The sequence below is a fragment of the Apostichopus japonicus genome, chromosome 8, assembly GCF_037975245.1.
Source record: "Apostichopus japonicus isolate 1M-3 chromosome 8, ASM3797524v1, whole genome shotgun sequence".
NCBI classification, from domain to species: Eukaryota; Metazoa; Echinodermata; class Holothuroidea; order Aspidochirotida; family Stichopodidae; genus Apostichopus; species Apostichopus japonicus.
This window is the reverse complement of record NC_092568.1, coordinates 1,130,657-1,144,052: the sequence shown is the minus strand read 5'-3', so window position 1 is coordinate 1,144,052 and position 13,396 is coordinate 1,130,657. Positions and strand designations below refer to the sequence as shown.

At 37.7% G+C, this 13,396-nt stretch overlaps 1 protein-coding gene across 4 annotated transcripts in view; it reads left to right on the top strand.

Moving 5' to 3' along the window:
• LOC139971200 (serine/threonine-protein kinase MRCK alpha-like) overlaps positions 1 to 13,396 on the top strand; it is a 124,285-nt gene that overhangs the window by 99,847 nt on the left and 11,042 nt on the right. For 3 of the 4 annotated variants that reach the window (XM_071977458.1, XM_071977457.1, XM_071977459.1), the window contains exons 24-37: positions 639 to 813; positions 1,244 to 1,315; positions 1,818 to 2,022; positions 2,948 to 3,029; positions 3,527 to 3,743; positions 4,217 to 4,372; positions 5,007 to 5,327; positions 5,738 to 5,848; positions 6,362 to 6,442; positions 7,056 to 7,153; positions 7,996 to 8,089; positions 8,898 to 8,970; positions 9,989 to 10,094; positions 11,598 to 11,856. In XM_071977458.1, coding sequence (XP_071833559.1) covers positions 639 to 813; positions 1,244 to 1,315; positions 1,818 to 2,022; positions 2,948 to 3,029; positions 3,527 to 3,743; positions 4,217 to 4,372; positions 5,007 to 5,327; positions 5,738 to 5,848; positions 6,362 to 6,442; positions 7,056 to 7,153; positions 7,996 to 8,089; positions 8,898 to 8,970; positions 9,989 to 10,094; positions 11,598 to 11,856 — 2,050 coding nt within the window. The remainder of the gene's footprint in view (positions 1 to 638; positions 814 to 1,243; positions 1,316 to 1,817; positions 2,023 to 2,947; positions 3,030 to 3,526; positions 3,744 to 4,216; positions 4,373 to 5,006; positions 5,328 to 5,737; positions 5,849 to 6,361; positions 6,443 to 7,055; positions 7,154 to 7,995; positions 8,090 to 8,897; positions 8,971 to 9,988; positions 10,095 to 11,597; positions 11,857 to 13,396) is intronic. The other variant, XM_071977460.1, reaches the window with a different exon arrangement.

The window sequence follows — 13,396 nt, the reverse complement described above, 5'->3', positions numbered from 1 at the left end:
TTCCTCCCCCTTCCTCTCCCCTTTTCACTCCCCCAAGTTCCTCCCCCTTCCTCTCCCCTTCCTCTCACCTTCCTCTGCCCCTTTCACTCCCCTTTCCACTCCCCTTTATCTCCCCTTCCTCTACTCCTTCCTCTCCCCCTTCCTTTCCCCTTCCTCCTTGTGGTACAGCTTCTGATCTTTTCGTTTTCTTTATACGGTTGATGCTCCAAACAGACTTTTTCAAGTGTTTCATCAAAACTTAAAGCTGTGACAAAACAAAGTCATTTTCAACATCCTCTTAATACTTTCTGTGATTTGTGAAATGCGTTAACACTGAAAATAGTTATTTTTCTGCTTTGGCACGTTCTGTGTGTGGTAGAGTGCAGAGTATTGAAGATCAGTTTTGGTGTGAAAGCAGTTACTTGGTATCTATTATTGTTAAGCCAGAATTATTTAGCTCTTTTCATTTACAAAGGCCTAACAGCTGTCCAGTATACCAACCCAGTTAAAGTTTTTCATGAGACCACATCCTGAGCTAAAATTTCATTCCTCCATGACCTGAATAATGCATCACACCTACTCCCCTGATGCTCATATTTTCTATGTAAATAGCATTGTATATTTATTGTTGTGCCTTTTTCTTCCCCCCCTTTTTTCAGGTGAATAACAACAAATCACCACCGAGGCAGGTTAAGCCCAAGGTTCCACCTCCGATGTCTCCGCCCAAACCCAAAGCACACAAATTAATATATAAGGATTTCAGCACCCCTCTAAAATGTAGTCACTGTACTTCCCTCATGCTAGGTCAAATGAGACAAGGCATGCTCTGCGAAGGTGAGTTACACGGTCAACACACGGTTGAGATATTTAACCTAAAAAAACACTGCAAAATTTGCATTTGGTGTTCACCTTACTTTCTTTGCACCAATGTTAACCGTTTTTTGAAAATCCTGATATGGGTCGATACCGATCCAATACGAATAACAACGATAATGATGATAAATAAAACATCTGTAGTCTAACGTCAGGCCATAACTGTGTACATTTCCCTCTTCATTTAGACTTGCGTATTTTGATCTAATATGACAACTACCGATTGTTCATTCAAATGTTGTTTCTTTAATGCTAGTCTTGTATTCTTAACATGAATTCTGAATTAACTGAACTCATTAACAAAAATTACAAAAAGACTGGATGAATGAAGTGTTATACATGAAATGTTCCACCAATCCGGTCATCTCACGTCTCTCTCCTCTGTCTCTAGTTTGTAACGTAGCCTGTCACGTGGCTTGTGCAGAGAAAGCATCCAGCGTGTGTCCAGCACCTGCTGACCAATGTAAGTTTGAACTATTTTCAGTCGCTGCAATTTCTTCCCCACAGGGGTTTTGTCCTTATTCATGATATTTTTTTTTTAATACAAGTTACAATTTTAAATGGCACAGGAATAACTCTGGGGATGATGTCACTGCATTGTAATAATCATTGGTTTTGTTTTTTTCAGAAAATATTAACAACAAAAAATGTAACAACAAGAATAGAAAATTGACCGTGGAATTATAAACAATTTGAGACCCATGAAAAGAGTTTCTTGCTAGAATGGGATTCCAACTTTTGACCTCGGTTTTACAAGTCATGTGTTCTTCCAACTTCCTCAGTCCCTATGTAACCATTGCTCTTTTTGGGGAAGGGTGGGGGGGGGGGGTCAGATGCCAGTGCCTTGCATACCATGTATCCAGAGGATCACACTACTGTGTTGTTCATTCAACCCAGATATCGTATGAGCGCTAAATTCTAATTTATTATGATAATCATCATTCTTTTTACTTTCCCAATTCCAGTCGCTAAACCTCAGGGCATTGATCCAAACCAAGGCATAGGGACGGCAATCGAAGGATACCTTAAAATCCCTAGGGCAGGCGGAGTCAAGAAAGGTTGGATGAGGCAGTTTGCTGTCGTCTGTGACTTCAAGTTCTTCCTATTTGACGTCATCCAAGGTCGTAACGGCCAGCCAATCAACAAAGTAGTACATGTATTAGATATGAGGTAGGCTCAATGAGGATAGTATCAGGTCAGAAGGTCAAATATATATATATATATATATATATATATATATATATATATATGTATATATATTTATATGTATATATATATATTTATATGTATATATATATATCGATGTGTGTGTAGCAATGCTAATATGGTATTAAAAATATCTGTATTCTCCATGGCAACCGTGAAGAAAGCAAATTAACGATCAGACAGTTTATGTTATCATAATAAACCTCCACAACTACAGATGAGGAAACGTGAAACAGATTGTGTTTTCCCATCGGTGTCATAGGTCAAATAGGTGTTAGGATATGGAAGAGAGGTTGGTCAATGAAGGCTTATATGATATAACAGTAGGAATATCACATGACAATGGCTGAAGAAAACACTATCACACTATTCATGTTGTGAATAGCATTGACCGATAGTAAGAGAGGAACATAGTGTTAGGGTTCTCTCTTTGACCAACTTACTCATTATATCAACTTAATGTGGATTACATTATGAAGATTTTGCACAAAATTAATTTGTTCGTTCACTTAATTAGAAGCCCGGAAATTTGTTTTGTTTATGAGATTATGACAAAGGGCATTTTGTCCGATAGCCTTATGTTGCTTAAAGGGTCAATGGTACTTCATAAAGTTAGTATGGTGGAATTTCAGTTACGTTATAAAAGCAACATATAACTTTGTGTGTATGTGGCCAGGGAGGGGGGTAGGGTGGGGGGATATGTGGTTGTTTCATGTCCTTTAGTATAGCATGGAATCTGTCAGTGAAAAACAATTAATTATGATTATAATCTTGAGTTGATAAGGTTGAAGTAACAATTATTTTAAATAATTAAAAAGACAATCTTTGGTAAAAAAGTGATATTTTCATTGATAATTTATTCAGTTTGTATTTATTTTTTTTTTTGCAGAGATGAAAACTTTGAAGTAGCATCTGTCCAAAAAAGTGAAGTTTTCCATGCCGATGATAAGCACATACCTTGCATATTTATAGTAAGTTGATTTTTATCAGCTTTCAGTAAAAGGGTTATATTTCAATTTTCAATTTCATTTATGTTCCTTTCTTGTTCTACAGTAATTTTGACCACAACTCTTGCTCCTAATAAGATTTGCAAAATTCAATTCAATTCAAGACACCCCTATCAGATATTTTTTCACCATAAGGAAAATTCAGTGAAAAGATTCTAAACCATTAGCACAAGCCTAGAAGCTGTTTCCGTATACGTGTTAGTTACATGCTAAAGACAACTCATATATTGAGGTGTTAATCGTAGGTATCAATTTCCAAAAGATGGGGCATAGTTCTTTGATGGAGTTCCGTTATTTATGTATAAGAAGTGTATAGCCTCTAATGCCTCTGAGATTTGGTTCATTTATATCTATAACGTTGGTTCCCAACGATGCGTCTGGTTTTCCGTATCCGTCTGGCCTTGTTATTAATATCTATGGTTTCCTTTCATCATTCCTCTCTCTCTCTTTCTGCATCGCAGGTATCAGCGTCACAGCTGAACCCACCTGTCCATAAAGCACAACTGTTGCTCCTAGCAGAGAATGCCACGGAGAAGAGCAAGTGGATCAAAGCATTGACCGAGTTGCGAAAGATCATCCAGAAGAACCTGTTGGCGGATCGGTCAGTCTTTAGGGTCAAGGAGGTCATCAGCAACCCACCTGTTCCCCTGCCAAAGGTCCAGTGTGCAGATATAATAGGTCAGATTTTTTAATTTTTTGGGGAGAAAAGGCAGTAAGAAACCTGACTTTTTCTTTAAGGCTTAGAAAAAAAAATTACAATTTCATCATTTTATGGTAGTGCTTTTATTTATGGAGCGAATGAACATTCTTGATGTACAGATTACAAAGTCTCATCTCTGAGCAATTGGTTGAAGGACAACAGGGGTTCTCATTTAATTTCTTTTGAGGGCCAATGAGGAAACACAGGTTGGAGTAAAGGGCGGGGGGGGGGACCTCTGACCAAATTAAGATTGCAAAATCTTAAGGGTCTGTATTCCTGATTAGTGCAAGGTAGTGGACCAATTCTATAGGGAAACTTTCAAAGCACAATGGACTTTAAAGGAAAGAAAACAAGAATGGTTATTTTGGGATTAAAACACCAGTAAGAAACATTTCATATGTGATATAGTTCTGACATTGTTTTTTTGTTTCTTAACTTTTGCATTTTAAAGATTCTAATCGGTTCCTCCTTGGTACTGAAGATGCCCTCTGGAAGGTGGAGATCACCAACGAGGGTAACAAAGCTACCTGTCAGATGACAAAACTGGAACCCAAGAGAACCTTTCAGGTTAAGGTGTTGAGAAGTGAACAGCTAGTGGTCGTCAGTAGTAAGTCTTCTTTCGTCCTCTTACCCTTCCTGCTGCCTCGCTCCCTCCCTCTCTCCATCCACACCACACCCGTTCCCCCCTACCCATGACAGTTAAAGAAAACATAACATACCCTAAAATATTGTTCGCTTAAGTTACCTTTAGTTTTTTTTTTTAATTAATTTATAGCAAAAATGCAAAAAGGTTGTGACATAGACTGTATAAAGTTACATTAGCAGGGCCCAGTTCGGTGATTAAAAATTATAGCAAAGATAAACAGTAAAACAGTAAAACATATCATAAAACAAAATATATTTGTCAAGTAGTTACCAGCAATGATCTTTGATATTTAAACAAAGTATAAAGATTTAGGGCCTAATATCTTGATCCCAGCTTGGATTGCTGCAGCAGATGTGCAGGGACTGTGTGACAGAAAACACATGTTTAATGTAAAACGGATAGACGAACAGAAGGACAGGTTCATTGCTGCAGTAACATTGTGTGTAGATATATATATATATAATACATATATAGATATAAAGATAGATATATATAATAGCATTAGATGAACAGTTTGTGCACAGTTTCTTCTTTCTTCTTGATCATGACACCAATGTCCATCACAGTTGTAATGTTTCCTTCTTGTCTATTACAGTGGGTAGGAATCACAAAGTTCACCTGTACCCAATCAGCATCCTTGAGAAGAGTACACGATCGGTCAAGTTAGAGGACACACGCGACTGCAGCATGTTTACCACGGGCAGGATACGGCAGGGTTCCACCACGGGTCTGTGCGTAGCCGTCAAGCAGAGCATATGCGTATACGAATTCAACATGACGAAAAATAGGCACAGAAAGATCCGAGATATAGCAGTCGGGAAGCCAGTTCAGTGCTTGCAGATTGTTAGCGAGAGGCTATGTGTGGGTTTCCAAACAGGATTTACTATCTTTGGTATAGAGGCCGAGGGCCAGCAGCGTAAGTTTACCCCACAAATATCTTCTTTTTTTATTTAATTTTTAATTTTTAGGGTTATGCAGTCTTAAGTCGAAGGTAACAGGTTCATTTACTCTGTGACATCGAATGTATGGTCACAATCTGCTCATGACGGTGAATTTCATGTCGCGAGACAAAATAGAGGCCTTCATGCATGGATGATACGTTATGTGAAAGTGCTTAACTTTCTAAACAAGACAAAACCAATCTCGTTTGACAGACAGTTAAATATTCTGTTAATGATATCTTGAATTCTGTCAATATTCAGTATGCTTCATGTGTCAGTTTAGTTATAAACCGAGATAAGTAAGGTGAAAGATTGCTAAAAGTAAACCCTACGAAGAATGTCATCCCTTTCTCTCTCTCTCTCTCTCTCTCTTTTGCGTCTTTAGAATTAATCGTTGTGGACGAAGATCCCGACCTGGCACAGGTAGTGTCGACGCCTATGGATGCCCAGTGTGTAATTGAAATCTCAAACAGGGAATTTCTCCTTTGTTTTGCAAGTGAGTTGGGAACGATGCCTCTAAAATTAACGCCATACCTTTTTTTTTCTCTTATGAGAGTGCCTTGGATTGTAACCTGTGTGTGATGTGTTGTTATTATTTTTTTCATTTTTTTGAAAAGTACCTTTATCCAGCAATTCACAGTTTTTTTGCTGTGTGAAATTGTCTCCCAAAATTACCCAAAACAGTCCAAACTATTAACGACCCGGTGTGAAAAGGATCACCTCCCGATTTGAAGTGTTATCTTTTCCACTTATGTGGCTGCTTGGCAGTTACATTTGGGGAAGATCATTGAACATACATACAAGTAAGTTATTTCTGGGATTGTTTCTGGGATTCTCTCTTAAAAGTTGAGTACCGTAAAGTTTACTGCATGGCTAAGTTTTGGTCTGTTCCTTTATCCGATGAATTTCTGAATCCAGGAGAATAAAGTTGAGAATGTTTGATTTTAAGAGGTAAAATGTTCCGGTAGCCATGTCACAATAATCACTACCTCTGAATCTTTGTTTTCAGGACTTGGTGTCTATGTTGATCACCAGGGTAAAAAATCCAGGAAAAGAGAACTTATGTGGCCATCTTTACCAACCTCTATCTGTAAGAATTTATTTGCCTTTTTTTCTTGGCCTGATTTTTTTTCTTTGTCAGTGTCATCATTGTTGTTAGCATATTATGTCAAATAAGGGAGAAATTATTTGTATTTTAACAGTAGTTATTGTCTTTGATTCCTTCCCCTTCAATGTAATTCCTTTTGTAGTAGTTTGTGTGTAAAATGTTAAATACATGTGAACTTTAATTCTTGAACCTTTTGCAGTGTGAGGATGTGCTGTTCAGATTTTGTAAGATTTGCCAGTTATCACTGTAAATACTTGGGACATGCAGGACTTATTATTCTTCATAATCAGTGAAAACAGTAAAAATAATCAGTTAAAGTATTTGAAGCCGAGATGAGTCAGGCTTTGTCCTTCCAAACCTGTTCACTCTCTTTTGAAAGCATCTCTTTGGCTGCCTTTATTCATATGCACCCCTCCCTGGGCTTCCAATACCCCCTCTGAAATCCCCTACCCTCCCATCAGGTCCCTCCCCCTCCTCCCAAGGGTAGTTTGGAGGGTTGGATAGCTTGACAGATTAAGTTATTTATTTACCTCCATCTGTTGATATAATTGGTGCCAAACACATGTGTTCTAACGTGAACTTCTTTTCCACACAGGTTTCAATGACCCTTACCTGATAGTGTACAGCCAGATCGCAGTCGACGTGTTTGATGTCCATTTAATGGAATGGGTACAGACGATACCGATTAAGTTTGTAAGTCAGCATTTTGTGTTTTGACGTATGTAGGTTATTGGAAACCAGTATATGTTGTTTAGTAATGTCTTAGCTCCAATTACTTTGCAACCCTTCTTTCTCTCGCTCTCAAAACAGGGCTGTGTATCTATCACCAGTTTCCTTCAACATATGTGTATTTACTCGGTCAATTTGAAGATCAAAATTTTCAGGCTCAGTTTGACCTGGATTGCCGTTCTGTCGTGAAGGGTGTTGCTATCGTTGGTATTGTGCTTTATAATACAAGGATAACTCGGCCATTCATTCTGCTTATTTCCACTTATTCAGCTGTTGTTATTGAGTACTGTAAGCCGCCTTCTATGTTGATTATCACATGTTAGTTGATGGAATGACTATTTGTTAAAAACAACAACAGCACAAAATGACATGGAAAGTAGCAAGCACACTGTCCAAGCTGTTAATTACCTCTCGATATACATCAACTGCATTAGCACACCTTTATGAATACATGCATAGTGGCTCATTTGATATACCCACTATGATGCCAATGGGGGCTTTTTTACCCGCTATAATGCCAACAGTGGGTTTTAATACCCACTATAATGTCAACTGGCTTTTAATACTCACTGTAATGTCAACAGGGCTTTTAATACCCACTATAATGTCAACAGTGGGTTTTAATACCCACTATAATGTCAGCTGGCTTTTAATACCCACTGTAATGTCAACAGTGGGTTTTAATACCCCCTGTGATGCTTCTCTGCTGGTTATTATTCATCACCTTTAATACTCTACTACAGGCATCTTAAGATTAAGATTATCAATATGTTTTGTTTTTAATATCATCTCCTTTGTTTTTGTAGACAAAGATGTTATCAGCTGATGGTGGTCTCAACCTGTGTGTGGATACCAACTTACATGCACCGAGACTCGTATACTTCCAGAACTTACACTCTGGTAATTAAACAAACAAATATGACAATATCAGGATACTTGATGTACTAACCTGTTCAGTGTGTATGTATGTGTGCGTGTATGTATGTATGTATTTATATGTGCATTGAACCGGTCAAAGGTCACACAGTTATGGAAAATTTTACAAATCTGGAAATGGAAGGAAGAAACATGCCTGCATTGCAAGAGTAACAAAATCCATAACAGAACATGCCAAACCATTCAATGAAAAGTCTGGGCTTTTTTGACAAAGGGCAACATTGTGGTCAGTTTATGAGTCTGCATAAGCTTTATGGTTGATCTTGCTAAATAATGACAAACCGGGGGACACCTGTACTGAAGTCTGGCTTCTAAAACGGTCAATGCATCATTTGATGGTTTTGACCACCATCATCACAGTGTTGCAAAAGTCAAGAAATTCATCTCCAAAACGGTGCAAACTAATTTGCTCGTCTCCTTCACAAAGCCAGCTTGAAGTTGAATCATTGAAGTTGTAAAACTGTGTTCACCAAATTTAAAGAGTACAGAATGTTTTTGAAGGTACAAAGTTTGTCTACTATGTTTGTGTTGTACATTATGACATCTTAATTTTTGTTGAAATGAGGGATCACAGTCATACTTTGATTGGAAAGTCTGCAAGATACAGCCCGAAAGCGGCTTCTCTCAGCTCAAGAAAAGTATTTGGCCATTTAATGCATCTGATCGATTGATATGGCTTTAGACCTCAAAGTGCAGCCTCAGGTTTTTGAATGTATTTCTTAGATCATCATACAGAACATTACAATAATGTTATCCTGGTTTGTCTCTACAGAAGAAGCAGTTTTGAACATCCCTCAGAATGGAATACACAAATACGTCACCAAACGGAACGACGACAGCAGGAGGTAAGTAGTCGTGGGAGCACATTATTAAAAAAACTACCCTATAAAAAGATTCACTTTGGGTAGAAACCAGAAAAACCGAAAACACTATACCGTGTGAGCAGCACCATATTTAAATAAAATCAGGGCATTTTACTTGGCATTCTTTACAAAGCAGGTAGCATTTGCACTGGGGACAAAGAAATTATCTTGTTTCGATTGTCACGCTGAATATATTACAAGCAATGTTTTTACACATCTTTTAATTTGGTAATTTTAATTTTAACATGTCATTTCTGTGGAGGGGTTTTCTTCTTTCTGTTCATTAATTTCGATGAACATACGTAATCAGTTTTTTCTTGCTGCAAAAATAAAACCTTGTATCTCACCTTCATCAGCATCATAAATATGTACACAATATATATACATATATTTAAAAAATAATATACAAAAATGCTTACTTTACTCCCCCCCCCCAAAAAAAAATGATTGTAATGGTGCATATGAGGATGAAAACCTCCAGATCATATCAGGAGATACCAAAAACAAGCAGAACTATCAATTATTACATTGCCACAAAAATCATAAATGGATGTTTTCTCATTCCCAGTAAAAACAAACAAATTCTGGATTCCATATTGTCAAAGATAAATCTAACATTCTGATTAGTTTTCCATTTCATATCATGATTGGGAACGGTTTAATCAACTTTGGCAGACGAGGACAATTTAAGTCTCCGGTACAATTTCGCTCTGTTATTTGTCCCATTTGAATCATGACTATTATATAAAACAAACGGTTCAAATTTAGCACAACTGGTACCTCAACTTCCTCACAACACATGGTATGGGTTTTACTTACGCTCACAATCCTGTCAGGATTTTTTTATTTTTTTATTCGAATTTGAAAAGAGCCAGACAGTTGTTTGCTCCTTTTTCAAATTATGTCAAATGCACATCAGAGGTTTCTCACATCTGGATGTAAACCTTTGTTTTTGTTTTTGGCATCGTTTTGCTTTAACCTTTCTGCCATGTTAAAACAGAGGCACAAGTGAGAGTTTACGGCCTGTCATCTCCAAGCCGCACAACTTCAACCACATATCTCACATGGGCCCAGGAGATGGACTCCAGAATTTAGTGTCCTTACCGGTGAGTGGTGACAACCTTCTTTTTGGTATCATCTTTAATTCTATTTGGCTTTTGTTCTGGAAAATGAGTCTCTGTATATGCCTTTTTAGTAGCATAGAATTTTGGACAACATGTGGTTATACTTTGATTATGAAATGTCTTTTTTTGGCTTTCTCTTGTGTGTGTGTGTGGGGGGGGAGGGAGGGGGGCGGCAGAGGAAATATGATTTTTGAGGTTGTCCTATTGTTGTCATTGAAGTGTTGTCATGGAAGTAAAACAATGTCACTAGTGTCAAATTTCATTCTAGCTAAAAAGTTATATTTGCTCTTTTGAAATTTGTTCATACTGTCCCACGAAGGTTTCTTTTCATCTAGCTAAAAAGTTATATTTGCTCTTTTGAAATTTGTTCATACTGTCCCACGAAGGTTTCTTTTCATCGTTCGTCTGCTGGTAAGTTTCTAGAATGGTAGAGGTCTTCTGTAGTAGCCACGTTTAATATTCAAATAGTTTAGAGATATGTCAGCCATCCAGGCCAGTCCCATCTGGTGACACTGTTTTCAGTACCATCATATCTGTATGACACTATAAAGGATAATCAGATAAATCAGATAAAAGGTAATACATGAGGTAAAACTAGTCTACACCATATTACAACAGTTTCAACATTTCAGGTTGTGAATGGTCAGAAAGACACGACTAAATATGACTTACCAAATCATTCCACTGAACAAGTTTCAATTAGAATTCTGTTTAGATTTTGTTGACTCAGTTTATAGGTAATTTTATACTTTCAAAGCAATTCATGATCCAACGTGACACATTCCGCTTTTCGATAATGTATTCTAATACTTCTGTGATACTTTCACTTCATTGTTTGCCCAACAAAAGACATCTTAAACCTCACCCAACCCCCCCCCCTCCCATCCCACCCTCACCTCACTTGTTGGTAAAATCTTGCACATGATATCATCTCCCTCATAGTTCCTTAACTGATTTCCTGTTCATAATTTGTGTCATATTTTTGTGTGGTTATACAAGGCAAGGTTGTCAATGATTTCATTATCATCGCATAGTCTCTCGTTATTTCTAAGAAGCCAAACTGTTCCAATTCAGTCTTTGCCTCTTTTCATTGACTTTGTCTGTTCCATGTCTGCAAATTGCTTTTTCATTTCCTAATCTTTCAAAGGAGATTTATAAAAAATATAAAAAATGAATCATTATCCATAATATACTTTTGGAGTCTTAATACTAGTAAAGTTTAACATCCATTACCACCCCTTCCCCAAATTTCCAGAGGGCAAACCAAGTTTTAATCCCACCTGTGAGCTTCAGTCCTCACAAGTCTATTTTTTTTAACAATAATCTCTTAAACTTAACTCAGAACGAGTGAGAGAGTAAACTTTAAAAAAAGTTCAGTAAATTCAGTCTTTCATGAATTTCCCAAAATGTGCAGAGTCCAGAACTTTGTCTGTTTTGTTTTGCTTCCATCGAAATATTATGGTGTCACCGGGGTTTCTTTTTCAGGTGAGAAACCCTGAGGAGAAGCCGAGGGCGAAGAGCATGTACCAACACGGGGGTAACCATCTCAGCAGACAGCGCCCGACAACCACCATCAAGGCATTGTCCGAAGAGTCCGCCAGCAAGAGCAGTCTAGGCAGCGGGGCGTCGTCCGACGCCAGGAACGCCTCTTGGGATTCGCAGGGATCCCTGGCTTCCTTTAGAAGCAGTAGTGACGGATCACCTGAATTAACTCCTGATCCGCCCAGGCAGTTATCAGGAGAAGGTAGGCGAAAACTGCTCTCTAAAAAGTACAGACATTCATTTATCACATAGATGGCCCTTGGTTCTCTGGTTGCCATGGATACCTGCTCGTCACCACTGGGTGAGGTCGGCTGCCGCTTGCTGCATATGTCAGTACTTTGTCACTATTACAGTCGACACGGAGAGAGACAGTGTGGGCCCGTTGCGAGTCATCTAATAATCGCTGTTTTCCTAATCCATTGAATGGCAGCATGCTTGTGGTGGTTGTTTTTTTTTTGCATTGTGTCATTATGTTTACACCACTAAGTGCTAGGATGCAATCCAAGCCTGTGGATGAAACCCCCAGATGTTGTGACTGCTTTCTGTGTGACATGACATGCATATTCATGAATTAAATCATTCTGTAGCATAGGACAAAAGGTTGTTCTTAACCTATCTTGATAAAAAAAAATCAAAACCAAAAAAGTTGAACTGGTTGTTTTTTTACTTTCAGTTTTTTTTTTTTTTTTTTCGTTGAAATTATTTCAAGCAGAGAAATGTAATGGGCCAACTCTGACTAGATATTCGTTAGTCGTGAGTGGTTGGGAGTAGAGAAGGATATTGTCCTTTGAAACAAACAATTGTTCACTGTCTTAGAACCTCAGTTTAAAATGTCCAAGTTATTGCTTGTTACTGGGATTTGAATGGTTCATTTTTCAAGATCAGTGTGTTTTTGCAAATTTATTAACTCATTTCTAAACATTTGACAAACCCTTAAATAGCAGCCCTGCAGTGGCATTATTTTTCAATCCTCGTTAGCAACGCCAATGAAGACACACATTCAAGTATGATAAATTTTACCTAAATATGTTTTGGTGCAGATGTAGCATGCTCTTCTAACTAATGTCTCCTTTTTTATATGCTTTGATGCCCTCTTTGGTTGCTGAAGCACTTGCACCAAGTTGGGACAAATTTTTTCTACACTGTACTGTCATGTCCCGCTTCAGAGCACTCGTGGTGTCAGTACGAACAGTATGAATATCGTGTTTCTATCAGATAAAAGTTAGGAACTGTTTGTACTGTCAATACGACTGCTTTGAAGCATGATATGGGAGGATAGTTTAGAGAGGTATTAGCATTAGAAAAACTGTCCCAACTGGCTGGCACTTGCAGTAATGCCATGTTTATGGATCCATGTTGACATATATTGATTCATGTTAATTGATTTTGATCTCTTAGTGTGTTTGTCTGTGAAACATTCCTTTTCAATACATCAAAGATCCTTATCTTGATTTCTGAAAATCTTAATAGGATAAATTTGTACGTATCAATTCTTTAACCTGTCAGGAAAGTTACTAGGACTACTAGTTGCAAGTCTGAATTTTTAGGTCAGCTTATTACTTTGAAATGTGCAGTTGCCATGGGAACTCTCATTTCTTCCCGACAGCCATATTTTGTTGTCAAATGTTTTAATTTCCTCGTTGGAAGTTATGCAATACTAATCTCCTAGGGCTTTTTCTAATAATTATTTTTTGTTATAAAATGCTTCTCAGAATCATAAGCATCATATGAGACACTTTTCA